Source organism: Schistosoma haematobium, chromosome 1, assembly GCF_000699445.3.
Source record: "Schistosoma haematobium chromosome 1, whole genome shotgun sequence".
In the NCBI taxonomy this organism is placed as follows: domain Eukaryota; kingdom Metazoa; phylum Platyhelminthes; class Trematoda; order Strigeidida; family Schistosomatidae; genus Schistosoma; species Schistosoma haematobium.
This window is the reverse complement of record NC_067196.1, coordinates 37466801-37494117: the sequence shown is the minus strand read 5'-3', so window position 1 is coordinate 37494117 and position 27317 is coordinate 37466801. Positions and strand designations below refer to the sequence as shown.

At 30.8% G+C, this 27317-nt stretch overlaps 1 protein-coding gene across 1 annotated transcript in view; it reads right to left on the bottom strand.

Annotated features, from left to right (window-relative positions):
- Positions 1–25776, bottom strand: part of MS3_00009285 (uncharacterized protein) — a 37716-nt gene extending 11940 nt beyond the window's left edge. Inside the window, exons 1-8 of the mRNA XM_051217640.1 lie at positions 25359–25776; positions 19685–19767; positions 17753–17963; positions 12026–12989; positions 8612–9784; positions 7545–7666; positions 5710–6060; positions 3143–3277 (exon numbers count right to left, since the gene is read on the bottom strand). Of these exons, the coding sequence (XP_051073951.1) occupies positions 3143–3277; positions 5710–6060; positions 7545–7666; positions 8612–9784; positions 12026–12989; positions 17753–17963; positions 19685–19767; positions 25359–25382 (3063 nt within the window). The 5' untranslated portion in view covers positions 25383–25776. The remainder of the gene's footprint in view (positions 1–3142; positions 3278–5709; positions 6061–7544; positions 7667–8611; positions 9785–12025; positions 12990–17752; positions 17964–19684; positions 19768–25358) is intronic.
- Positions 25777–27317: the final 1541 nt, after the last annotated feature.

The following is a 27317-nucleotide window of genomic DNA, read 5'->3' as shown; positions in this document are numbered from 1 at the left end:
TCCTATATATTAAACAATTTTACCATTCTTTAACATTTATGACATTTATTGCTAAATAGTTAAAATCTACCTAAATTCATTTACAATAGTAAGTGTTTTCTTCTTAATTAGAAATCTTTAAAGAGAAATCGTATACTTTTATTTCTTACATAGTAACAGATATCGATAGTTTAACACTTAAATAAACACTACTATTTGGTTAAATGAATTAATTCTAGTTAATTTATGCATTCATATTTAATGGTGAACAATGAATTAGGTGTATTAAATCAGTGCACATAAAATTAAAAACACATAATGATTATTATGTAAATTGGATAATATTGACCTTGGAAAAAAAGTAGTAGATCTATTTCTAGGGGTATTAGAATTGATGAAATTTATAAAATCTAAACTTTGTAAATATTTATCATGAGGATTTAGTGATATAGTGATCTGTTCTTTAATGATTTTTTTAATATTTTTTTTTCCTTTTATCTAAATAAGTTCTGACTGGGTTCATTGAACATATTCTCTTGAATGTCAGCGACATTATTATAGCCGAATAATAATAATAATAATAATAATAAAATCCCACATAAATTTTCAAATGAATATATTCCCTCAATTTTTATCCGTCTATTGATTGAAGAAGATTATTTTTTCATTACATAAAAGTTATCAATCAAGTTTTCATAATTATTATGCTCATACTAATAACTAGAAATGGGATAAATTACTATAATTGATACAAATCAAATTTTTGTTATAACTAGATCATGATTAAGAATAGATGTGACAGCTAACGGTTAACTAATGTGAAAATAAATTTTAGGCAAAGTCCTGTTGTTTTTAAGTATCAACGATCTTTTATAGTTTCTTCGTTCATATTAATTTATTTACAGTCGTATTCCCTCTATTCTGTCTTATACAAAAAGTGTGGTAGTAGCGTGTTAACTTTTAAAGGGAATTCTCGACTGTAGCTCAATCATTCAGTTATTTACTACTGGCTCAGTTTCAGGCTTTAGGATATTGGTTTTATTATATATTTACAGTAGGATTGTATAAAGCCTAATTTGATATAAACTCCAATAAATTATCTCAAAATTGTATTATGACAACAAAGGCATAATATAAATGGTGAAAAAAATCCATAATTGCGATGAGAACAGATAAGTGTTGAGATAGGATTTCCGTGAAAATTACCCAATTTAAAGTTTTTATCAATATGGGCGATGACCAGTAGATTATTGAAGATTAAGTACGTCTGAATGTACATCTTTCCCAAGTTCAATAATGACGAGTACATCATCCTACGTATGTTCGGATTCAGTACGATTACGTCTGATATATAATACGATATCTTTAAACCACTGAGTCTCAGTTTAACGATCCACAAACAGCCAACATCAATTTCGAAATAATTTATGGAATGAAACTATGGATTATTATCAAATACAAAGATTTACACACAATCTCCTTTTACCGAATTCGGTTAATGAAATTACTACATTCAAAGAAAAAAACAGTTCTTTTTATCTAATTCTAAGAATATGAATCCGATATTATTGCGATCGGAAACTCAAGAGTTTTCGAGCGTGTTAATATGTAAACTGCAAACAAAGAAGTCATTAATTACAAGTTGAAATCAGAAGAATTCAAAGGCATTTCTGCAATTCTGTTCCGAAATCGGTAAACCTTAACGCCACTATAAAAACTGCAAACACCTTGTTACTCTAAACAAAGTATACTAAAACACTACCACATTAGATTAGGAATCCTTTTAGTTACATATAATTAGCCATTTATTTCTTCAATTCCGACTTATTTTCTGTTTGGGATAATCTACTAATCACTTTACACTGTGATCCATGATAGATTGTATGCCATATGTTTTATAGAAATCTTAAATATGACCAACTTAGAATTACATAATAATAGTTGTTCTGTTGCTATCTTTCAACAATACATTATAATTAACTCATTTGACTAATTTTTATTCATTTCAATTTTGGTTTTTACCTCTTTGCATAGGCAGATATATTCCTCAAAAATTTCACAAAATCTTTCAGGTTCAAATCATCAACCATAACCTGGCAATGTCAGTTGATATGAATAGTTAAGAGACTATGCATTACCGTATGTAAAACTACTGAAAACCGCTTTTTTGTGTCACATGATATGTTTAAATGGAAAACGTCACAAAGCTAGTATTCATTATATGATCAATTTAATAGGCATTTATGTAAATTTAAAAATTGAAAGACTAAAGTACACATATACATTTTACATAGGTGACATACTTTTATTCACATGAAACAATAAGAATTAATTGATTCCGGTTCAAGTAACTTGTTTAACGTAATATACTTAAGGCAACTATAAAAACCACTATTTGATGAATGCTTAAGCACTTTTAGCATTTAATATTATGATTTATATGGAACATTACATAATCTATTACTTTTGTACGTGAATTATGTAAAATAAACTATTTAACTAGTCGATTTATTACACAGAATATATATATATATATATATATATATATATATATATAACAAATGAATATGTTAATCATCTTTACGTAATTGTTTCTTCCCACTTTGGTTGTTCGATCATTAAACACGGAACGTTCTTGAAATTAGTTTTGAAACCACACTACTGATTAGTTATTGAGATATAAATGAATAATTCATAATAACCTAATGTCTATTAGATTTGAATATCAACCAGTAGGCGGACTATTCTGAAAGTCTGAACTTGTTATAAACTCAGATATCTGATACAACATCACAGAGTGAATTCAAGCGTACTACTGTGACCTCTTAGAAACCCACTGAACGGTTTTTCAATAGCCATTATATTACCAATGTTTTCTATGATAAAAGCCCTCATAAAATTCATGTTTCAGCCATACTTATTCTGGTTATAGACACGTTTTATAAGTTGAACTGAATGAATTATACTCACCTCGTGAGGGTTTATCATGAAACGAGACTATAAAAACAGTTATATCCGGAAATTTGTTTCGATATACTCTAACAACTATAGGTAAACATTGAGTCAGCTCACTTTTGATTACTAACTTAAAACAGTTGAATAAGCAACTAAGGTAACAAGTTGTACAATATAATATTTTTATTTTTAAAAACAACACACTTACTAAGTTCCTTGGCATAAAAAGTTTATCCAACTCGGCATTTGTTGAATCTTCAAGTTTAAATGATTTCAAGTGATAATTAATAGATTTCAAGAATTGATTATTCAATATTAATGTAAATAGATCATTTGAAGTAATCTAAACAGTATATTAAATAAATACAAATACAATGTATTACAAGTACATTATATTCTCATAACATTTTAGCCAATCTATCAAAAAATAATTCTGAATAACTAACACTTTTTTTTCTTAAAATTTAGTTGGACTAAGTTTACAATCTAAATGATCACAACATAAAGAATGTGTAGCGTAAACAATGATGATTCTATAAAATCACCAATAGTTATTCCACAACAAATTGCCAATTGAAGATTTAAAAAAACTGTGTAAACTGAGTCAACTTCTCTTTTATCTTTCATAAAATTAAAAAAATTACTCAATCAGTTGAGTAAAATCTATAGTTTTTTTAATATTATGTATATATGATTACATTTTTCTCTAGGTCACATAGTTGGCAACCAGAGTGTTTTTTTCTCCAGAATTACATCTCATGCAATATCGACTTGATATTAGCCATTTATATTTTCTAGTTGGTTAACCATTAAATATTATGATTCTAATAAAAGACTGAATGAAACTATTGAATTGATAAAACCATATTTTGACGTCATCTATAGATCAAAAAAAGAATAATGAGAAAAGTAAAAAATGTATCTGTGCCACTAAATCAACTGAATTCTGTAATTGATTCACTTGTCTACATAATTATGCTGTATTAACTGTCTAAGTAACAATATATATCATGTAACTATATGATACTGCTCAACTAATCAGTATCTGTATATGGACTTTTGATTTATTATGCACAGTTGAAAAGATTGTAGCTGTTAGTGACAACCTTATTCATAACTTTGTAGTTGATACTTATATTTAGAGATTACGTGGTTTAGAATTTATAAGGAAACGCAATTTATGTTGTTACACTTATTGATAAAAATATAAAGCTTGGAAACTGATTACGGATTCATAAGTTAAGTAAAATCACTAAATATAGTGTAATTCCATTACTTTTAAGCTAAAAGAAATGATTTTCACAATCTGTTTACTAACAAATTAAAAAAAGTCACATAATTTTTAGCCACTCTCAGTGTCCCACAAATTTATGATTATAGGATAGTCGTCTACAGATATATGTGTAGCAATGAAGTGATTCAGTAGATAGACAGTGGTACTCCTCACTAAAGGTATCTTGGCAGAGACAATCGCTTATGCATTTTGTGACTGTTTAATTTCTGAATTCAGTGTTCTATCTACGACAAATATAAAGTGTAGTTCGTAGTTCCAATTAGCTGTATTCCGTGATTTAAGTTGACTTCTAGGAGTACACCATGTCACTAAAACAGCCCAACATTGAACAGTTTAGTGGAAAGATTCCATCGCCAATTAAAAAACTCGTTTATGCCACAGGCGAATACAATAAAATGAAGTGATATACTGCAACTTGTTCTTTTGAGAATCCGACTTAGTATTAACGAAAATATCCAGTGTTCAACAGCTGAATTAGTGTGTGGCACAACTCTAATTTGACCCAGACAACTACTTAACGAGGATGATAAACTGAATGGCAACTCAACAGGATTTGCCAAACTGTCACTACCAACAAGGAAACAAATGAAGTCAGATCCCCATGCACATATACTCGTAGTGAACAGATTATCCGACACCTAAGCACATGCAAATCTATTTTCACCTTGGGACACTCTAAGAGGAAGCTATGCGGAGGTGGTTAATTTGGACTCAATTTATGAATGGTCTTTGTTATTATTCACATCCTTCAAAATTTCATTCTATTTGTACAGTTCTCATTGTTTATTGTAAAATGTTGTTTGAATTGTCAAATTAGCTTCCACGCGTAAATATATTTGTCATATTAACAATCGTTAAATATAATACATGTGCTACTCACAACATTTGGTGCTCTCTCTTTTAACTGTATTTAATTCATCAGGTTTATATAAACCTGTTCATACATATTTTAAGTTGCTTTCTCCAATATTTATCAGGTGAAAACCACATTTCAAATATTTGGTTACATATATATAAACCTCTTTGGAGATAATGATTCTCCTATATAAAACTGATGATTCAGCTTGGACCTCTTTGGTCATACAGACACTCATCACTCACAAGAAACCATATTTTATAACATCCTAACTGTTTCATATTATTTATCAACTAATTAAATCCATTGGTCTTTTTGTAAATTCATATACTCGTATTTTTGGCGTATTGCTTTATACTACAAGGTATTCTCAAAGATATCACAAAATTTTTTATCATTTGTAATTGTAATTCATCTCATATACTGCAGTTGTAATAAAAAAATGATATCAGTAACTAGATTTCTATCTGCTTGCGTAAATGAACTAGGTGAATTAAAATTTGATATTCAGTAAGCTATCAGTAGATGTTGTCTTTTATAATCATTGAAAAAACCGAATGTCACACGTCAAATAGCTTATCAAAAATGCAAAAATAATAAGGAGTATGATTAAACTGAAACTTACAGCAGTATAGAAGCTTTGAGATATGAATTTCAGAGTGAAATTTACTTGTTGCTTATCATTATTGCAAAATTCATTATTTTTTAGTGTCAAATATTGAATATCATTTGAAGAACTGTATAGAATTTTGCTATTAATGGATTGGCTATTCAAAATATCTAGGCCACCATCAGACCATAATTGAAGATAAAGTGTTTCACATTCATTAGCTTCTTCATAGAAGGTGTTAAACTCAAGTTTTAGTAAACAGGATTGGCGTGCAGCTGAATTGTACTTGAAATGACCATAAACTAATGCACTTCGTCCAATTGTTAGAGGATGTGGTAAATCCATACTGCTATCACATTTTATTGACTTTAATAAAACAACGAGTTAAAGTAAAAGCATGATTATAATCAGAACGGTGAAACAATAAACCTTTTTATCGTACATTAAAGCAAAACATTTCAAAAATGTATATATTTGTTACTTTCCCACTGAAACTACTATAGTGTTGCATTGGTCATCATAAAATGTTGATAGATTCACAATGAACTATTTTTTTTGCCAAACTTATTTAAAAATCAATATTTTATGAACATGAATTAACATCATAAGTGGATTGAATTATGTCGTATCTATGAGGAAAAAAACCCCATTGGCTCATTATCATATGTATTGTGTAATCAACCAAAATGAGTTATATAATAAATTTTGCAAGTACGAAAAACAATTATAAATGGTACGATATAGTTCTATTTCGTAACACAAACATTATTAGATTGGAACACTTTTTGACTAGATTTGTGTCTGAAAACTGATATCCTCATAAATTCATTTTAGCTGAATTGTTAATGTTAAGCCTTCAATATAATACAACATTACATAATAAACAATAATGTACACCCATAATGATTTGGCAAAATGAAGGTTTGATCATATATATATATATATATATATATATATATATATATATATATATATATATATATATATATATATAGATAGATAGATAGATAGATAGATAAAGTAACATACAAAAACGGTAATTCTATCTATGTCAAATAAAAATCTTAAATTAAATGGAATTTAATTAAAAATTTATAACCAACTTGCCAAATATTAAGAAGAAAAACATTATCATAGAAGAATATGATCTGGGTTAATAAAGATCTGATGAGAAACTGTAACACATTGGGACACTATGTAAACCAATTAAAATAAAACTACAACGGTACTTCACTTATGAAGCTTAATTCATTAATTACTATACATGTTAGACAACTTTATTAAGATTATTGTTGTGATACATTCTTTAGTGAATTTTTTTATAGATATTTTTTAAAATGAACTATTCATGTCACTACATCCGATCAGTTTAAATGTTTATAATTATTATCAGAAGGGTTTTTGTGGATATAATAGTAATTTCGATGGTTGAGATCATGAGTCAATTGAAGCTAGACCACCATGAAAAATCTGGAAGCATTGGACGGCCGTTTCGTCCTATTGTAGGACTGCTCATGGGTGCTTATCCACAAGCCCGCCTCACGAGATTCGAACCCAGGGACTGTCAGTTTCGCGCGCAAGCGCTTAACCACTAAACCACTGGATTGGTTGAAGTTAGACATTAACACCATTGGATGCCGGCAGGCTCAGTGGTCTAGTGGTCAAGCGCTCGCGCGCGAGACTGATAAACCCTGGGTCCGAATCTTGTGAGGTGGGATCGTAGGTGCGTATTACTGAGGAGTCCCGCAATAGAACGAAACGGTCATCTAGTGCTTCTAGGTTTTCCATGGTGATCTAACTTCAGTTGATTCATGTTTATAATTATTGTTAAATTACTATAATATACTAACCTGAATAATATCTTTTAATAAATAGTTTTGAATTAAATGTTTATGAACAATAGGAGCTGAAGCGTAAACATTTGATGTATAATTTGGATATACATTCCCATCTATACGGATTGGATTATAAGCTAAAAGAAATGTATGAAAAATTAGTGTTGTATATACCTGTGTAGTTTTACTAAGATTAATAAAATTTAGTTTTATTGTGAAGATTATTAGTTGAACAGTTGGTAAACATCAATAATGATAATTATTATCTCCAATGTAGCTCTGTTACAAAAGATGTAGGTTTACAAACATTTATATTTAAATGCTTCAAAAACATTGACACAGCTTAATCCTAACATAACAGTGAAGTTAAAATGATGAAAAATATTGAGCACATAAGTACCTAGTATAGTCAACATGTACTATATGACTACTTCTATACTGACGTACGACATAGGTCGATTTATAAACCTTCTCTATGGAAGCTAAAAAGTGGTAGGTAAAACACCTCGTACTTTGGTTTCCAATATCTACAATTTTTGAAACAAAAGCATGTACATTCATACAGATGATTCGGATAACCAAACCTTATAATCAGAAAGCATAATTGCTCTTAAAATAATCGGTTTTCGACTGCTTCATAGAAACCATAATTTCTCTAACGAAGCAAAAACTGGATTTCAACTAGTCTATGAGCGTACAAAAAATATTTGTATAGATCTAAAACTTCCACAGTTATTATTTTAACATGCAATTTTCATTTAAAATAGTGAAAATTTCAACCCTTACAGTCGGTGAACTTGTGAACAGTAGTTTGATACTGAATAGCTTATAAGGCATGATTTGATCCTTGGAAAAAGCAACAAAGATCATCGGGTACAGGTACATTTATTTATTAATTATTCTACATATAAGTTATTGGTAACTTGGATATTACATTTCAATATAAATAACTCTCAGAGTTTCGTAGCTTATAACTTATTCAGAAGTCAAAATAATAGTTTTTATTATTGAAAATATTTCACAAAAATTATAATATAACGTGAACTTAAGAGTAAATAGGAAGTGAAAAAAAACCTCCTTACGTGAATTAGAGCTGTTCAACCAAGATGAGACTTCTTCCTTTTTAGTACCTGGACGTTTTCTATATTTTGGGGTCAATTTTCGATCAGTTGGTTTAAGCGATGAGATACTGCTGCTGACTGATTCTTGGCTGTCATTTCTATGTAATCCCATATTACGTCTAGCTTCACGTTCCAATTTCGTTGATCGTTTAGAGCGATAATTTCTCAGAGAACGTTTACGATCAAAATAATATTCACTTTTACCTACTTCTAAGTAACATTCATTGTCAGTATACACTTCACTGCCTCCACTCTCTGTTTCATCACCATCTGATATATGTTCACTCAAAGAAAGAGCTTTACGTGTAGATTGCACTTTTTCTTTCAGTACATATTTTGTTCCTTGTATTTCATTGGTATTAGTACCAGTTAGGGTATAATCTGCATAGGGTCGATGATCTGCTAAATTATTTTTGTGTATATCGGCAGCTATCTCTGATGCACTTCCACTGGGCTTAAAAGGTTTTTTTCCTGATGTATCTACTGTAGGATACGGATGGAAGTTTTGATCACACCTCTGAGTAAGAGTTATATCTTCATGGTTGGGACTTTTAGTTCTCGAGTTTATTATCGCCGCTATTTCAGGAGCTGTACCTTTTAATTTTAAATTTGCAATATCAGAGGGAGGTTCATTATGATATCTTGATTGCTTCGGTGAATGATCTGTTGGTGTGAATGGTCTTATATGTGAGCCTGAAGCTTGAGCAATGGTTATATCTTCTGGATTTAAAGTAGGATGCTTCGAGTGAATTAAAGCTGCTAATTCCGGAGCTGGTCCTTTAAGTTTACCTTGTGAGTGCAAATCACTTAGAGATGAAATCTCGATGGATTTTCTTGAGTCACTCAACGTCTTGTGTTTAAATGGATCATAAGAACTACCAACATTTTCATATCCATCATAATGTTTCCTATCAAAAGGTGCGAAATGAGTATCTTCACTCAATATTTCACGACCAGTTAAATTAAGTGTATCAAATTCAGCTGATGGATTGGATTTGTGAAGATAAGCTGCAATTTCAGGTGCTGGTTTTTTAGACATCTCTTTTGGTAATCGTTCAGTGACAGCTACATTAATTGCCGGATGTATAGTGTTCCTAGTAAAAGCAAGATCTGATGATACTGAAGGTGTTTGATCTGAAATCGTAATAACATGAAACAAGGTTACTTGATAACAATGAACCATACAGAACAAAATTTTCAGAACAAAATTTCAATAGCCATCATACTTTATTTCTCAATAAGTAAACTTAAATAATTTACGTTTTTACAGATTTTATATTGATTTAAAATTAAAAAGTTTAAGGAAAGGAACCTACAGTATTCTTACCCAACGTGTCATTTATTCTTCAATGGTTGTTTAGGTCCTAAAAAAACTTATACAAAATTACTATAAAAATAATTTGCTTTTTACAAAGACGAGTTCTGAATGAACAATTGTATATATTCGATAGGAATCGTCCTCTATTTGTTTAGTTAATGGTTAATAGCTAATATTAGTCAATTCAAGATTGTTTCAAATATAGGTATCCATATCAAGATTGGATTTGATAGTTTCAAATAGACTGAGCATTTGGTAGAGAGTTAATAATAAATATACATTTTGTAATATCAAAATGAGTAGAAAAGTTGTGTATCTGACGTTTCATGACTTAATGTAAGCCACTTCTTTAGAGTAAATAAATAACCGACAATAAATTAACACAAGTTTAATGTCGGTTATTTGTTTACTCTGAAGAATTGGCGTACATTAGGTCATGAAACGTCAGAAACACTATTTTTCTACTAATTGGGATATTACAAATATATGATTTTTACTTATAACAATCTACCCAATACTCAATTTATGCGAAATCATCAATTCAAACCTTGTTAATGATACCTACATAGGTAATTATATTTCTTCTGTTAGATTGCTTAATTTAATTTCGATTTTCTTAATAAACTCATATCAGTATCATTCGAAAATGAGTGTGGTATAGTTTAAGACTCCTCAGAATTTCTTACACATAACCTGAAACAAGATTAAAGCCAAGATCTACTGGTCATATAATAAATATGTCATATTCATACTACCATGTCACAATTCAGTGGTCTACATTTTCAACGTAAGTCATTACATGATTAATACTACTTCATATTGTCTTTCCATAGCTATAGTTAAATCCTATTAATTTCAGCTTTTCATTAGAACTTTAGTAATCCTCCTCGGGGTTAGCCAACATTAGGGGTATTATTATTATTAAGCTAGTGGATTTGAGAAAATTTAGTGGTTTAATTCAAGGGTACAAAATTTTAAAATCTTAAATCCAATTCACTTATCTGACCTAGAATAATCTGAGTGAAGGAAGCTAAGAACAATGGTTTCGTACTGGAAACATGTATCTATAAACCTTATACTTAGTACATTTGCATTAAGGAACATACAGAATTTCAGATTTGCCACTGTGATGAATCAGGATTATCTGGTTAATTAACAGTAGCCCCTGAAAATTAATTTGCCAGAAACTACTATGAATAATAACTGGATGTTCTAAATAAAGATGTTTGTACTATTGAGAATGATTTGTACAATAGTCATGGTGTTTATTATAAAAAGTGGTTGGATTTTTACAGCATATAAAACTACTGAAATGATTAAATTTAAATCTCGATGAACGGATAATATTACAAATTACGAGATCGGCTAAACTGTATAACCTATAACTGATTGAATGGTGAAGAATCGATTTAAAACTGATGTTTTCAACTAAACTGTTCTATGAACGGACATGCTAACTAATAACCTATTTTTCGAACTTTCAAACAGTTTAGAGAGATCGAGAAGATAAAACTGTGGCTCCATTGAAGACAGATAGTATTCGGATCTTTTCACAACAGACGTAGGCACATATTATTAAAAACCAGTTGAAATAGGATCTTATATCAGCTGCTATACGAACCGCTTCATGAACAGAGAAAAAACCTTATTCGGGAAATGTTTCGACATTGGAAATATCCAAAAAGCTCTAGTTACACACACTAGCTTCTAAATAGTACCCCCATCAGATAGCTTAGGATTGCTCCCAGTTATATTCATAATTTACTCTTTTTTTCAGTCTAGTATTGATATGAAGTAGACCAACTTTATTGTCGCTGTTTGGGCGGTTGATAACACAATTTTCTGCTATTTGTCATTCTAATGACTTTTACATGTTTTTTTGTTGCTTTATCAAATGTATAATGTACTTATTTGATTGTTAAGTATTATAAGTTAGAGAAGAAGGATTGAGCGATAAAGATGAGATAATAGTCATTAGTACGTATTAACACTGTGAAATTCCCTTCATCCACAGTAACTTTATTTGACTAATCTAGCTATGGTCATACTGACTGTACCTTTAGTTTTCGAACGTTTAAAAGGATTTTTTAAATGTAAACCCTTCTTCTTTTTCTCGCCTTCTCCATCTTTCAACCTTATGTCTGGAGTAGATCCTTTGGATTTCTTAGAGTCATTACGTACATCTGACTCGGAGCCTGTTGATTTTCTGTTCTTTCCAAGTAAACTGAATCGTTTTTTCTTATGTTTGTCTTGCAAGTTAGGTGTTGATGTTGTAGCAGAAAGTTGAGATCCTATATGATCTTCGTCATCCAATACAGAATAGCTTCCATGGTGTAAATCGCCTGCATCTGTCTGACTTCTGCCTTCGTTAAAACGTTGTTCAATTTTACTATTACTTAAGGTAGCAGACTTCCGAGAACCAAAAATAGATGTTTTCGGTTTTATATGTGACGCATCATTTGTATTAAGGTTACCTCGACTTCCCATTACGTAATCTGATACTCTGTCATTAGCTGACTTGCCTAGAGGTGGTAATGTTCCAGAGATTCTTGAGTCTGAATTGTGACTAAAATCAATACTATTACGATATGAATGGGCTGCAGAATTTCGATCTAATGTAGATACTTTGTAATCAACGTCTAAATATGCTCTAGATAAATCATTTGACGTTTTCCAAGCAGTAACTTCTAGATTACTATCTTTACTTTTTATTGATTGTTTCTCCAATTTGGAACCTGTTCTTGTTGGTACCATCACTGGCGGATCATTTCTGCGTATGGAACTTTGTCTTAACTCATTGACACGTACAAAGCCTGCTTGTGCATCATCCATTCTAATGCTATTACTGTTATTATTAGCAGAAGACATGTTTGTATTATTATTCATTTCCTCTTCATCATAATACATGTCTTTAAATTCAAGAGATAATATATCAACTTTTCCTTGCATTGATAAAGCAAACGCTTCATTCAATGGTACAAGATGATCTTGACCACAAACGTCCTCCCCGTTTAATTTAACCTATAGAACGAGAGAAAGAATAAGAACAGGACAAGAAAAGTTGAATGATTTGAAAATTAATAATGAAATTTCATTTGAAATATATAAATTTATATTTCAAGTTCAGTTATCGTCTTTCCTCTTTTTCGGGGTGATATAATTAATTCTATATGTTCTTTATAAATTTCAGAACTGTGGAATATTGACTATTATCTTCACTACACAGTAATAAATTGATGAGTTTACGATATATACCACAAAGTTCGTTTGAACATTTAGGCAATTTTAATGCAGAAAGATGTATGAACCATAGCATATATTCTTAATTATGTCAATTATTGCCCAATTTAGAGGATTTGATAACTGGGAATTTGGATCAGGGATTAAAGTCTAGATCTTAAAATTTAGCCATAGAATATGGTTGATAACTAGTTATAGAACAAGTATTACACATTACTTCTTGCTATAAAACTAAATGTTAAACACATTTTTTAATTATTTTTAAGCGATCACGATTCTGTAGTTACATCCTGACATATTACAATAATCGATCTGGATCAATTATTAGATTAATTACTTACAGAAATTAAGCCTTAGTTCTTACTCAACATTTGTATTTCCGATTGTTAAACCATTAAAATGAATATGATTACCAAAGTTACCATAAAATAAATTCACATGAAACGTTCTTATTTTATTTAAGATGTAAGGATATCACAGTCATAGTATCCGCAATATGTTTTAATATATATCGTTTTACATTTTTAAAAAAAGTTACTTTTGTACACTGTAATTAACAATTACAATAGTAAAACAAATAAATCTCGGACATTTGTGTATGGCAAAATGTTTTTTTTAAATCGACAAACGAAAATTATGTGACTCCATAGCTGAATAGTTACATGATGATCAGAAGAAAAATGATACATATACTTGATTATGGATTATGAAATAATCATTGAAAATAGTTTGTATTTAGTTAGTTATGTTTCTTTTAGGTTTTGTTGTCGGCTGACACAATCCAAAAATAAATGATCACCATGAGGTACAAAAAAGTTATTTAGTACTAGTTATGATCTTTTAACAACGTGTTATCAAGTTTGTGCAAAATATGAACGCAAAAATGTTAGCTTATCCCAATTGATATCCGTCAGTCATGAAAAAATAATTCACTTCACTGATTAATGACATAAGATTAGTGGAATGAATAAATAATATGTTTAGAGAAAACAAATATAAAATGATAGGTTGTAAGGTGATTAGATAAATGGACATTTAAGCTTTCTACAGAAAATCATTTCATTTATGAATTCTTTTTTATGAAACAAGCACTATGTTACCAGGGCTACAATTATATGTGAGAACGTATGTACGCACTTGATCTATATAGGTAAAAGATATCATTTATTAGATAACTGATAAAGTTGACATGTTTCTCCATTTAAAGAACTGTAGTGAAAACTGTATCTCTACGATTTATGTATACTGGAGACAACTCGTCTTAGGAAACAAAAAAAATTTGTTCTATTCTTGGTATTTCTGGCAGTTCCCCTAAAGAAAGTGAAAAATATATTCTTTATAAACACAGGTTATTTTAGTTTGGGTGACTGTTGCTTGTGGTAACAATTGACATCATCAGAAATATCCCTATGTACAGGCACAATTAGACAGCTGTTTAGATTTAGTTTACAACTTCAGCAGTACTCACTTTTTCGACAAATATTCTAAAATTTGGACGATACAGAAGATCAGCATGGCCCCTGCTCAAGGATAACACGCGAAATTATGAAGCATTCCACATGTTAACTCCACCTGTAGCTCTTCTAAGGCTAATGCCAACCTCAAGCCCCGGTAAAGGAGGAGGGTTGGGCGTGGGGCCGGCGACCCCATCCCGTGGAAAACAACCTTGCTAAAAAACGCTAACCAGAATAAACAATTTAAAGTCTTTCCTGGGAGTTGAAGGAAGAATTATGACGCCTCATGATGAAAGCTGAGATTCTTCGGAGGTTACGGAGCCAATGTTCCTTCTAGCAACCAGATCAACAGTTAATATAGGTACATGGAACGTCCGGACAATGTGGAAATCAAGAGAACTGATCGAATAGCAACAAAAAAGAGGAGATACAACTTGGCAGTACTCGGAATCAGTGAAACCCATTGTACCCAAGCTGAACAACAAATGCTAGATACTGGGGAGATGCTGCTGTATTCCGGTAATGAAGAGGAAAATGCTTCACACACTCAGTGATTTGGTCGAATGCTGTTCAAAGATGCACGAAATGCACTTACAAGATGGGAATCTCATGGATCTAGGATCATCAAAGCATCCTTTAAAACAAAGAGGGAGGGAGCTACAATGTATGTTATCTAATGTTATGCACCCACCAATAATACCAATGACAACCATAAAGATTAATTCTACGAGAGGGTGTGATCGATTATAGCAAAGCCCCTAGGAAAGAACCTGAAAATCCTGATGGGAAACCTAAACGCCGAAGCCGGAATGGACATCACCGGATATGAAGATATCATGAAACGACACAGACTGTGAGAGAGAAACGAATATGGGGAGAGATTTTCAAACCTATGTGCATTCAAGAAATTGGTTCTGGACAGCAAAATATTGTCACACAGACGCATACATAAAACTACATGAGTGCCACCAGATCATACCACGGAGAACCAGATAGATCATATTTGTATTGATACAAAATTCAGGACAGTGGAAAATGTGAGAACCAGTAGAGGAGCCGACGTAGCTTCAGATTACCACCTGGTTGTGGTCAAGAACAAAATCAAGTTAAAGAAACACTGGACAACTGGACAAACAGCACTACAAACGTGGTACAGTTTTCCTTCGAGACACTGACACAATTAATTCAAGATAGTCCCCAGTAACAGGGTGCAGGCTTAGGATGGGTTACACTGCAAAGTGGTGCATGTGGACAGCTGACACATGCATTCCAAGTAAGAACTGGAGTCTGACAAGGCTGTTTACTCTCCCCCTTTCTCTTCCTTCTAGTAGTTGACTGGATTATGAAGACCTCCACTACTCATGGAGAGTACAAAATACAATAAACAACTTGGATGCGACTAGACGATTTGGACTTCGAAGGTGACCTAGCCCATCCATCCCATACACATCAACAAATGCATATGAAGATAACTTGTGTAGCAGCAGCCTCTGCATCAGAAGACCTCAACATACTCAAGGAAAAAAGCAAGATTCTCAAGTGCAACACGGAGAACACTAACCCAACCATACCTAACAGAGAAGCTCTGGAAGATGTGGAGTATTTTACGTACCTGAGAAGCATCATCGACGAACAAGGAGGATCCGATTCAAACGTTAGGGCGAGGATTGGCAAAGTGAGGAACGCATTCCTACAGTTGAGGAACATATGAGACTGAAAACAACTGGTAACTAATATCAAAGTGAGAATCCTCAATACGAACATTTAGACAGTTCTACTGTATGGAGCTGAAATGTATGAGTATTTACCAACAATTGAATATGTAAGATACCATCAGCAACAGTCTACTGCGGCAGAGGACAAACCAGCTTTCAGATGAAGAGGAAACTATAAAAAGACGTTGGTAGTGGATAGGACACACATCAAGGAAATCATCACGAGGCAAGCGCTAACTTGGAATCCTGAAGGGAAACGGAAAAGAGGAAGGCCAAATAACATACTGTGTCGAGAGTTGGAAGCAGACATGAAAAGGATGAATAGAAACTGAAAAATACTTTCCAGGAAAAGGTTGGATGGAGAATGTTTGTAGGGGGCCTATTCTCCTCCATGAGGGGTAACAGACATAAGTAACTAACTAGATAAGTTCAGAGGTACCCACTAATATCCACTGTCAATGGTTAGACAAAGTATCATGCAGGTTAACAGCGAACACTTCATCCTTAGGTCTATCCATATACACATGAGTATTTTATTCTTGGTACTGTTCATTATCAGTTTCAATGTTCGAACCCATTTTAGTGATCTAATAATATTTAAATGACAATGCCTGAAAGCAAATGATATAAATTTTTAAGTATGGGCTGTAAGCTAACAGATGATATGGAGCTTTTATCACCGTAATATTATTTAAGTAATAAGTTTGTCAAACTGAGAGAAGTAGCTAAACTTCTAATTTTGTACTCCAATAACGCCTAAACTTGGTTTAGATGAAACAAAAAAGACAAAATATAAAATAAATCCACAAATTTCTCTTATTTTAATTTTCACACTGCTTAGATACTATGTAACCATAGGAACAAAGCACTTTGAATTAACTTGGACTTCAAACGTAATCAGAGCTTTTAATTCTCAAGCTTTTTGCCGCTTAATTAATCGTCACCAGCTGGAAGTAAATACTATTCATAACCTTTATTTCCTGATAAATATCTGGATAGATTATTTGATATTATTCACAAATATATATGTTGTATTAGTAAAAAAAATCAATAAAATCCCATACTTAAGCTTAATGGTATAGATGTAATCTTTATAGCACAGTTTTTGATATTTGCAAGTGTATACAACCATAACAATTCTATTTGAAATTTCTATGGATGACTTTTAGAATATGCCTTAAGAAGCAGGATGTATGTGAAAAGGAAACCCTATACATTATACATACATAATACATATCAAATGCAATTTTGAGTCTGTCCAAAATAATAGGTCACTTAGTAAAAACATGTACTCAGAATTCATGAAAATATTCAAAAATAATATATTATATGAACAATATTAGTAAAATAAAACATTCATTTTTATTCAGCTTACAACATAACATTTCTTATAAGCATGTACGCATAATTCGAAAGCTTTATCAATTTGTATTCCATTTTCCACAGAACGTTCTTGTTTTGCTACCTTTTCTGGATTACGACTAATTACAGTTACTAAACCATCTGTTGTTAAAATGATTTGTAGAGGTAATTTGTCAAATATATTTTGAGTAGATGCTTCTTCTGTTAATAATTCAAAAACTATTCTGTAAGAAATTTCAAACAATAGATAGTATAAATAAAGGTAAATAGTTTTATGTTTTATATAATAAAATTTTCTAATCTCATTAATATACTTAATGTAAAATTCAAATTAAATCACAAACTAATGTACAATTGGCATCATTTGATATTGTTTCCAGAGAATTCAAAAGTTGTTAAATTAAGTTGGGATATGGGCAACCGTTTCTAGTTAGTTCCTTGTTCTCTTAGTTACTTAATTGTATAACAAATGGCTTCAAGTAGATCTTTCAAAAAAATTGTTTACTAGCTACGGTTTATTTAGGACCGAAAACTAACAATGACATTCTGTGATTTAAATGGTTCCATTAAATGCCTGTGTTTCACTTAATGCGCTACTTGTCAGGTTTTGTCAATTCAACTGAGTCTATGTTCAGCAGAGGTTATGTGGTTGAAGGTCCTACTTCACTTAACACATTCCATGCTTGAAAACCAGTCAGTTGAAATATAACCGACCTGTGTAGTGGATATCAATGAGTAGCAAAAACTGCTATTGTTTGAAAAGAAACTGTTCCAGTTGCATGCTTTTTAAGAAGATAGATGTAAGCACTTACATATAACACAGTTATCTGTACAAGTCTAGAGGAGCAAAAACAAGTCTCGAGGTGTTGTAGGAGTTATTGTTATATTTCCATGCAATCTACTTTTGTCTGCACAATTCTATTCATTTAATGGTTTATTTCAAACTGGTCAAGTATTATATGACTTTTCTGTTTCTATATTATCTGCGACCTTGCTAATTACATTCATGTGGATTTTTATGTGATTGGCCTGTGTGTCTCTGTTATCTTTGCTCTAATTAACTATATGTAATCATTACACTTCCCGCGTTAGAAAGAGATTAACATTTAAATTTCATTTAAACATTAAAAACACTAAGTTCAGCGAAGGGATCTCTTTTCAATTTTTAAATGAATCTTATTAACATTGACCCTGATACCTTCTACTGTTATTTGAAACACATTTGAATAATGAATTCTTTATTGATTATTCCAAATCATCTCAACATGAATAAATTGTAGTTCATTGAGATAATCATACTGAATCACTATTGGTGTATTTATATGAAAGAAAGATATAATAATATCTTAACAGCTAAATGATTCAATTATGAATCTTTCGTCGTTGTTCATCAGTTTTGTAATATACTTAACGTGGATTCTGATAATGCCGTCGAAATCGACACTGAAACTGCCTAGCTTAGAGTATGCAGCATCAAGAAAATCAAATTATTGATAGTCAGAAAACTGTCATGTAATTATTTGACTTCAGTTTAAAAATTATGAACCTAATACTCTACTATTTCTAAATTCATCATATATAAATGTAAACTGGATCTGGTGTCCTGGTAATTATCTGCTGTCTTATTGTATATAATGAAAATCATGAGATAATAATTAATGCATTTTCAAACTTTTGGCAACCATATTTTAAATACATAGAAAATAGTAAATTGTAGTAATCAGCAACACAAATCTTCAAGGCTGTATTCCTCAATCACGTTTTCTTACTAACAACTTAAATCACCATCACTCTGATATAAAATTATTCTGAAAATCAAATAATTTAAGTAGCTCATTATTTATTATTAGTGTGAACTTTCTGAGAGGATCAGTTTAACCCCTTTTTCAATATTAACAAAATACTATGTTGATAAGCTGTAAAGAATAATTTCAGTATAACCTACCGTTTACCATGACAAACTCCATGAATTTCAATATAGTCTCCATCCATTAAACAATCCGGTATTTCATACGTGAATTCTGTATCCTGAATAAATCCAAAAAAATATATTAAAACATCTTCGATTAATAAATAACCATGAGAAATTGGTAAACAAACTTTAAATATGATTCTTGTAATTTATTGGATGATAAGTGAAACCTCATTTCAACATGTTCATAATTTATATGCTCGTAAATGTTTTGACTTAGAACTTTTTGTATGCAAATAACGTAACTCTTCACAGTGTTTGAATAATATATGGAAGTTTTCATAGAAAAGAACTCCTAAATCGATTGAAATTATAGCTTGTCACATTAATTACAACAATTTAGACGGCCTACTATTGTGTCCACTCTATAAATTGAAAAAATACCGAAGAGAACATTAAATAAATCTTGGAACAGATACATCATCACTACTCTATTAATGAAGTCATTTGTAAAAACTAACAATACTTTATATTGTTTGTTAAATATCTATTACACAAGATGACGATATACTATAGCGTCAGACTATTGAAAGCATAATTTAATTCAAATCAACTCCCGAAATTATCAACAACGAATTAAGGAGTAGAACAATATATCTTTTTTAATACCACGAAATGTAGCTACTTAGCATACAATTTGAGTAAATATGTTTAGTTATAAAACAATGCTATTCATGTAATTCAATATCAATACGAGATTTTTTCAATTGTATGTTTAAAGCTTAAGTTCGTTCAGATCTTTAACAGTATTATTTTCCTTATATCTCTCTGTTAAGCTTAAAACTTCAAGAATCACTATCGAAGATTAAAAAATGAAGAAAAGGTATTCAAGTGTAGTTGTCTTATTAGCAATCAAAAGTCATATTCTTAATTTTATGATGATATTATATTAAATAAAATGTTAATTAGTAACTTGTTTAAATCAATCTGATCATATAATGTGTGATAGAGAAAAATCGTTTCTTTTATAGACTGGTAGCCCTTTGATTAGTCAAATCATAAATTTCTATTCAAAAATCATTTATGAAAATATGCGACTAGACTTAAGTGAATTTCGTTGGGAAGTTTTGTGGATATGAATTTAATCTAAAGATTAGATTATTGACAAAGCTTGGAAATTCAGAAAGAACAGTTGAATGGTAGAAGAAGTTTGTACGCTAATTTACTTTATACCCGGTTGATTGACATTTAACACTCAATAAGTTAGGTGATTAATAGAAAGTTTTACCTGTGCTCAGTCACACATTTACACAAGACAGAATAGAATATTGCATATCTTGCAATCAATGTACTGCAGTCCAGCTAATGTGCTAACATCCGAAGGTCCACATTTCCAGGTTCTGTCAGAGCGATCAGTATACGAAGTGATGTATGAATAACCATACGAACATATGGCACTTTTGATTAAACTGGTAAAGACTTGTAAATGAATCTTGAGAAAAATCTTCTACTTACTAAATACTATGCAATCATTTACTGTAAGAAATATCCTTATTACAAAATTTTCAACCAGTAAAAGTCACCTTCGATTACATAACTGACAAATTAAAACTAAGTCTATAAATCATTAAGCTAAAAATCAACTAGATCGATACCATATCCGTACAATAAATCATGACAATAAAGAAAGTGTCCAAATTTGTCATTCAATAAAATTGAAACGCTCATCAATGTTCAAACTAAGCATAACTATACAGAAGAAATTGTTTTGAAAATTTAAAAGATATAACCGACTTAATGTTGCTTTACTTCAAGTCAGTAGCTATAGGGAACGAATAAAATGAAATGAGGGTGCTGGTTACCACTGATAGACGGCATCCCAAATACTAGTTGGTTTGGGATTGCTCGCATGAATCACCTGGTTGAAGCTAAGTACAAGTTGGTACTTTGCATCATGGTATATCTCTACACCTGGGGGAGTTTATTCATCTATAAGTGATCCGAACCAACGTCAGTGTTGGAGTAGTATCATCAGGTTAGCAGCTGATATTCTGTAGGACTAAGGTATTTACCAATTAGATCACGGAGTGTTGACTAGTAACCTTTCTATCTAGTCATTAACCCTGATCAAATATTATTATTAAGTTGTAATGTGGTAAGTGGTCCAAGTGATGTTCTTTTGCATGCACTATGTCTTGATGTGCGATGTTTGAAGGTGACTTAAGTTTATCTCCGCTTATAACGTGGTCTGAATAGCTTATATGTAATAACAGACAAACATTTTATAAACCTCATGCATTATCTACTACTATAAGTGGGTTGTTTTCGTATTTATCAATCATTTTGTAATGATGAGGTTTATTAATGGAAAATTATACATAGTTATATAAAAATAGTTGTTGATAATTGTATAATTAAGATATTTAGTTGAATTACATTGTTTCAGTGTCATGCTTAAAAACTTTGGTTTATTTTTATGCCATTTCTGTTATTTCAATGGTTAAGATCATAAATCAGTTGAAGCTAGACCACCATGGAAAACCTGGAAGCATTGAATGGCCGTTTCGTCCTATTGTGGGACTCCTCAGCAGTGCGCATCCACGACCTCGCCCCCACTGCGAGATTCGAACCCAGGACCTACTGGTTTCTGCTATTGTTTTACTAAACTAATTAAAGGATGCCAAATCATATAAATGGGATCGAATGAAAAGATGAAACTGTGATGATAATTTTGAGTTGTGAATTGTATGCGAAATCATCCTTCTGACACTAAACAAAGTTTTTTTTCACAACCATTTTTGTTCATAAGAATGACGAGAAAGTATAAAAACAGTAACTCTGTTCAAATTCATTGATTAAGTTACAAAATTCATGTCCTGAATGCGATGTAATGACAGTATGGTAACTAAAAACGCTATAGGAATCACTAACTTTATTCTCATTTTAAAACAGTCTGCATTATATAGCGTTATTGCTGATGTCTTCATAGAAGAATGAATAATTAATACCATTGCTCACAATCAATGTCAGCATTACTACTAAGACACCATCAATGCATAGTCAGTACAAATGTCAAACTTTAGTACTATTTACTTCTTACTTTTCAAACTTCACAGTTTATGATATGAGTAAATGCATCTCATTACAAACATACTACAATATTTTATTTCATAAAGCAATAGATTTATATCACGTGCATACAGTTCCACAAAAATTGAAAAAGACCCATAGTTCTGTTTACATAATTTATCAAGTTAGATAACAGTAATTAAATCATTTCAAATCTTTTAACTGAATATGTATCCCTACATTGCAAATGGATTCAGTTTTATATGACTAAAGACTAATTTATTAAAACGATATTAATATCTTCTTATTGCTTGATTGTTTAAAGTCGTACCTGCACAGTGATTCTCTCTAGCTATCTAGTCAAAATTTGATAGAGAAAACACTAAGGCTGAGTTACTTATTAACTGACTCTTAATTCGAGTCGCATTTCAATACATTGGAATAGTTTTAAACAAATAAACCAGTTTTATGATTAAACATAATACATTCACTATCCCATGATATCTGTTGTTTGAAACTTAGTAAACGAAAATTGATTAACAAAACAGTTTGGACTGTGCTAAAGATAATAACACTGAGGAAGTGGTACAACTCCTGTATAAATTGTTATCTGTACATGAATGTTTATTTGAAAGTTTTCCAATATTTCCCATGATATCGTCACTAATGAAAAGTATATTCATATTTTTTTCGTTCCTCTTCAAACCAAGCAGATGAATTTAATTCGGTTTTCCTTAATGTTTATAATCCATTGATTGTTAAGTAATCTAGAACCGAATCTACTAAAACCTTCATTTCAATTGAGGCTGTTGATTTGTTATGAATATTCTTAATTAGTACATATCAACTTTCACTACAAAGTTCTCTGGTGGTTAGCAAAACATTCTATTCATTTGCTGTATTTATTTGTTTCAGGTTTGCAGCAAAATAATTTGAATATATCTACTAAGTCGTACTTGAAATAGTTCAGTAATGTAATACCTTCCAACGATTCCATCTTCAAACATTTATGATAGAACAAGAACATTAGACATGTAATGATTTGTATTGTCAGAATATTAGTATATAGTAAATTATAAACAGATAAAATGGGTTTCACATCCTTGTTAGTCGGCCATAGAATGAATTACATAATTTCATAGAGTTTATGCATATTTTAAAGGTAAGTTTCAACACGAATTTATGTAAGCCTATAAGATATCATTAAAAACCATGAACCAATGAACAGATAATTTACTCCAGTTTAGAAGTGTTCATTAGTGTCGATCCGAGGACATCAAAAGGCATTAACTCCTGAAAATTTTCATTTTACGATGAGCATGGTTCTTATTTGAAAACTTCTGTCAATTCTTGACTTAGCTTGCTGTTCATTCGAATTGTAAATGATGCAGTTACTCGATAATGATACTGGATAATAATTATATCAAAAAATTTTCGAAAGCTAAATAATGTTGACAAATTAAATGTATGACTTTTAGTGTTGTGTATGGAATTGAATAGATTGGCACTGAACAAAGTTTACGTACTAAGGACATGTTTTGCTTCATGTGAGATAAAACATTGTTTCCCTATTTGGATAAATAGCGTTCATCATAGTGTTATTCAGGTATCACTATTTATAACTATTATGTATTTAAATTTTCAGGGAACAGTTGAGTAATTTAAATGTAACGTCTCTAGAACTCAAATATACTGGTTCTAGATTTAGAAGAAACAAAAATTGATTTAACATTATATGAAAATCCTTACTCATAATAGTGAGCAAAAATTAATCCAAATTATATCTGTTTTCTTATTGACTCCAAACAAACCCTTAATATATCGATGCTATTTACTGTTCGTGAAACCAAATTTTATATATAATGAAAGAATGATGAAATATATTTTCAGTCAGATCTTTTGTCTAGGTTTAAGACTCCACTCTGAGGCGCACTCATGACCCTACACGGGACGTAATCTAACACTTACAGTCCTATAAGCTATAATTCAATTACTTACACTTCCAACTCCGATCAGTTGCCAATATAAGGAGACTGTCATTCAGTACAAATATTGATATCTGTCTCACCCCGAAGTTGTGAAAATGGCTCTTCTGGTAAGAACAACCTAGTATTATAGTTATTTTCAATAAATCATTAAAGAATATCGCATAGCTTTATTTATTAGGTATGATATCGAAGTGATTATTTTAACTCAACATTTCATTGTTAGAATAGAGGTTGGAAAGCCTTTCTATTGATTTCCGTCTGAGCAAACAGCATATCACTTCATTTATAAATCAAATATAACAAAAAATCAGACAAGCAATGTTAGTAACAGATGAATATATGTTATCATAATAATCTTGCGGAAATTGGAAAAATGTGTGCAGCTGTAAAGTAACTGGGAATTTAGATATTAAAACTAGAGCTGTCATACAATGAATTGAATCACTTTGATTAATTTACTCCAGATATTATGATTTAACATTAAAGAACAATCATAAACATGAATTGAATAGCTTATAACCAATACTTGTTTCTGAAAAGTTCTGTTACTGAGTTCAGTTGAGATATGGAATGAAACTACCTGCAAAATAATCAGTTACCTATAATTATCATAGAAAATCCAATCTTATCAATAGAAAAGTGAAACTCACCTGATCATCAAAAGATTCATTCATGATGAGATGACTTTCTTGAAAATTGAATTAGTTCGTTGAATATTGAATAGTATAATGAATATTTTACAATATATTGAATAAATAATAGTCCAGTTTATCAATATTTAAATGGTATTATATTCAGTATATGTATATACGTTTATGTTATAGACTGAGATATAATGCACAAAATGTGTATTTGTCTATTATACACTGTAATACCAATTATAGAGAAATAAATGTTCGTTCCTGCCAAGAAATATACCACAACACTTAATAATTTTTAATACTTCTGTAGTATGAGTCGTTTTTAAGAATTTTCAAGATATTTCATACTCATAGATGAGTGCTCACAGAAGGTAAACATTTATATACGTACACATATATGCACAATTACAAATATACACACATAAACTTTGAAACCAAGATAAATAATGACACAACAAATAGAACTACATATTTTATAATAAAGTCAGATACACACACATTCAGCATTGTCAAGGTCGATGGTGTATCTGTTGCAAGCTCACTAACTGGCTATTTAAAAGACTGAGTTTTGTTTACTTGGTTTTTTCTATTGTGATAACGGCACGTGAGCACACATAAATATGTTTATAATTGTGTAGATATATAGTATTTTTAAATGAGACTTGTACTCAGACATGTTTACAATAGTGTTTCAAGAAAAATACTAACAATACACTTTGAGAGCACAGTAATGTTACCCTAAAGCAAAGTGTTTGTGTGTGCATCTAGAATTTGTAAACTCACAATTGATTGATTAATTGATTAATTGACTGACTCTGTACTTATGATTGTGTGTATTTATATATAAATTTGAATAAATCTTTATACTGTATAGTCAACCTCCACACAATGACCCTGTCTATAAAATATCTGGTCTGAGCATCCCGTCATTCGATAATAGATGTGTTTATCTTACAATAGTTATGCGAAACAGCAAACAATCTTTAACAATATATGGAAGAAAATTAATACATATTACGGAATTTTTTCGCCACATAAAAATAACGTAGATTGTACATACTTAACTTTAGAAACCTTTATAAAATATTTTCCTTTGGTAACTAGTACTAGCTGTTCAATTAAGATAATAATTAATTTCAAAGAAAAGATACTTAATAACCTGCAATTCCATTCTCATACACACTAAATAATAATGAATAAGAATATTTTGTTTCTTTTTTCTAAGTACGGGTTTGTGGAGATTATTAAGCCTTTTATTGAGATCATGAACCGATTGATGTATGACCACCATTGAAAACCTGGAAGCACTGGACGGCCGTTTCGTCCTATTGTGGGACCCCTCAGCAGTGAGTACAGAGACTTAGATTTTCGTATCAATTTCATTTATTCGTATCGGCTGAATAACAATTCAACATCATAGGTGATGTCAGTTTTTTATGTATACTATAACTACTAGTCCGAATTCTTAATGCTAATTTATAATCCGATTTTAACACCAGTAAGTAGTTGAAATTTCTCAATACCATTTTAGTATAGCTCTAAGGTCATTCATAAATTATAGTCTCATCCACTAAGATTCACAGAATAAAATCACTCCATTCTATTTCAATCTTTATTATTATTCACAAATATACTAAAGTTATGGACAGTAACGTGATTTAAGAATGCCGTTTGCACAAAAGTTAGTCAATGAATTTGAAATCGATGTACTAAACAGAATTTTATAAAAACAAGATTAAAAGAGCAGAAAAAAAGAAACAAAATCTTATGCATAGTATTCGAAATCAATAAGTAACAGTATACTGAAAATCAGATTGGCCATTTCTCTGTATGATTGTATATTACTTCTCTAGGTGTAAGTGACATCTGGTTAGTACAACTAGTGAGTTATATCGTCGTTTCGCAAATAATGTTGATGTACCTTTAAATAAACAAAATGGACTAACATTAATTATTCAATGGATATTT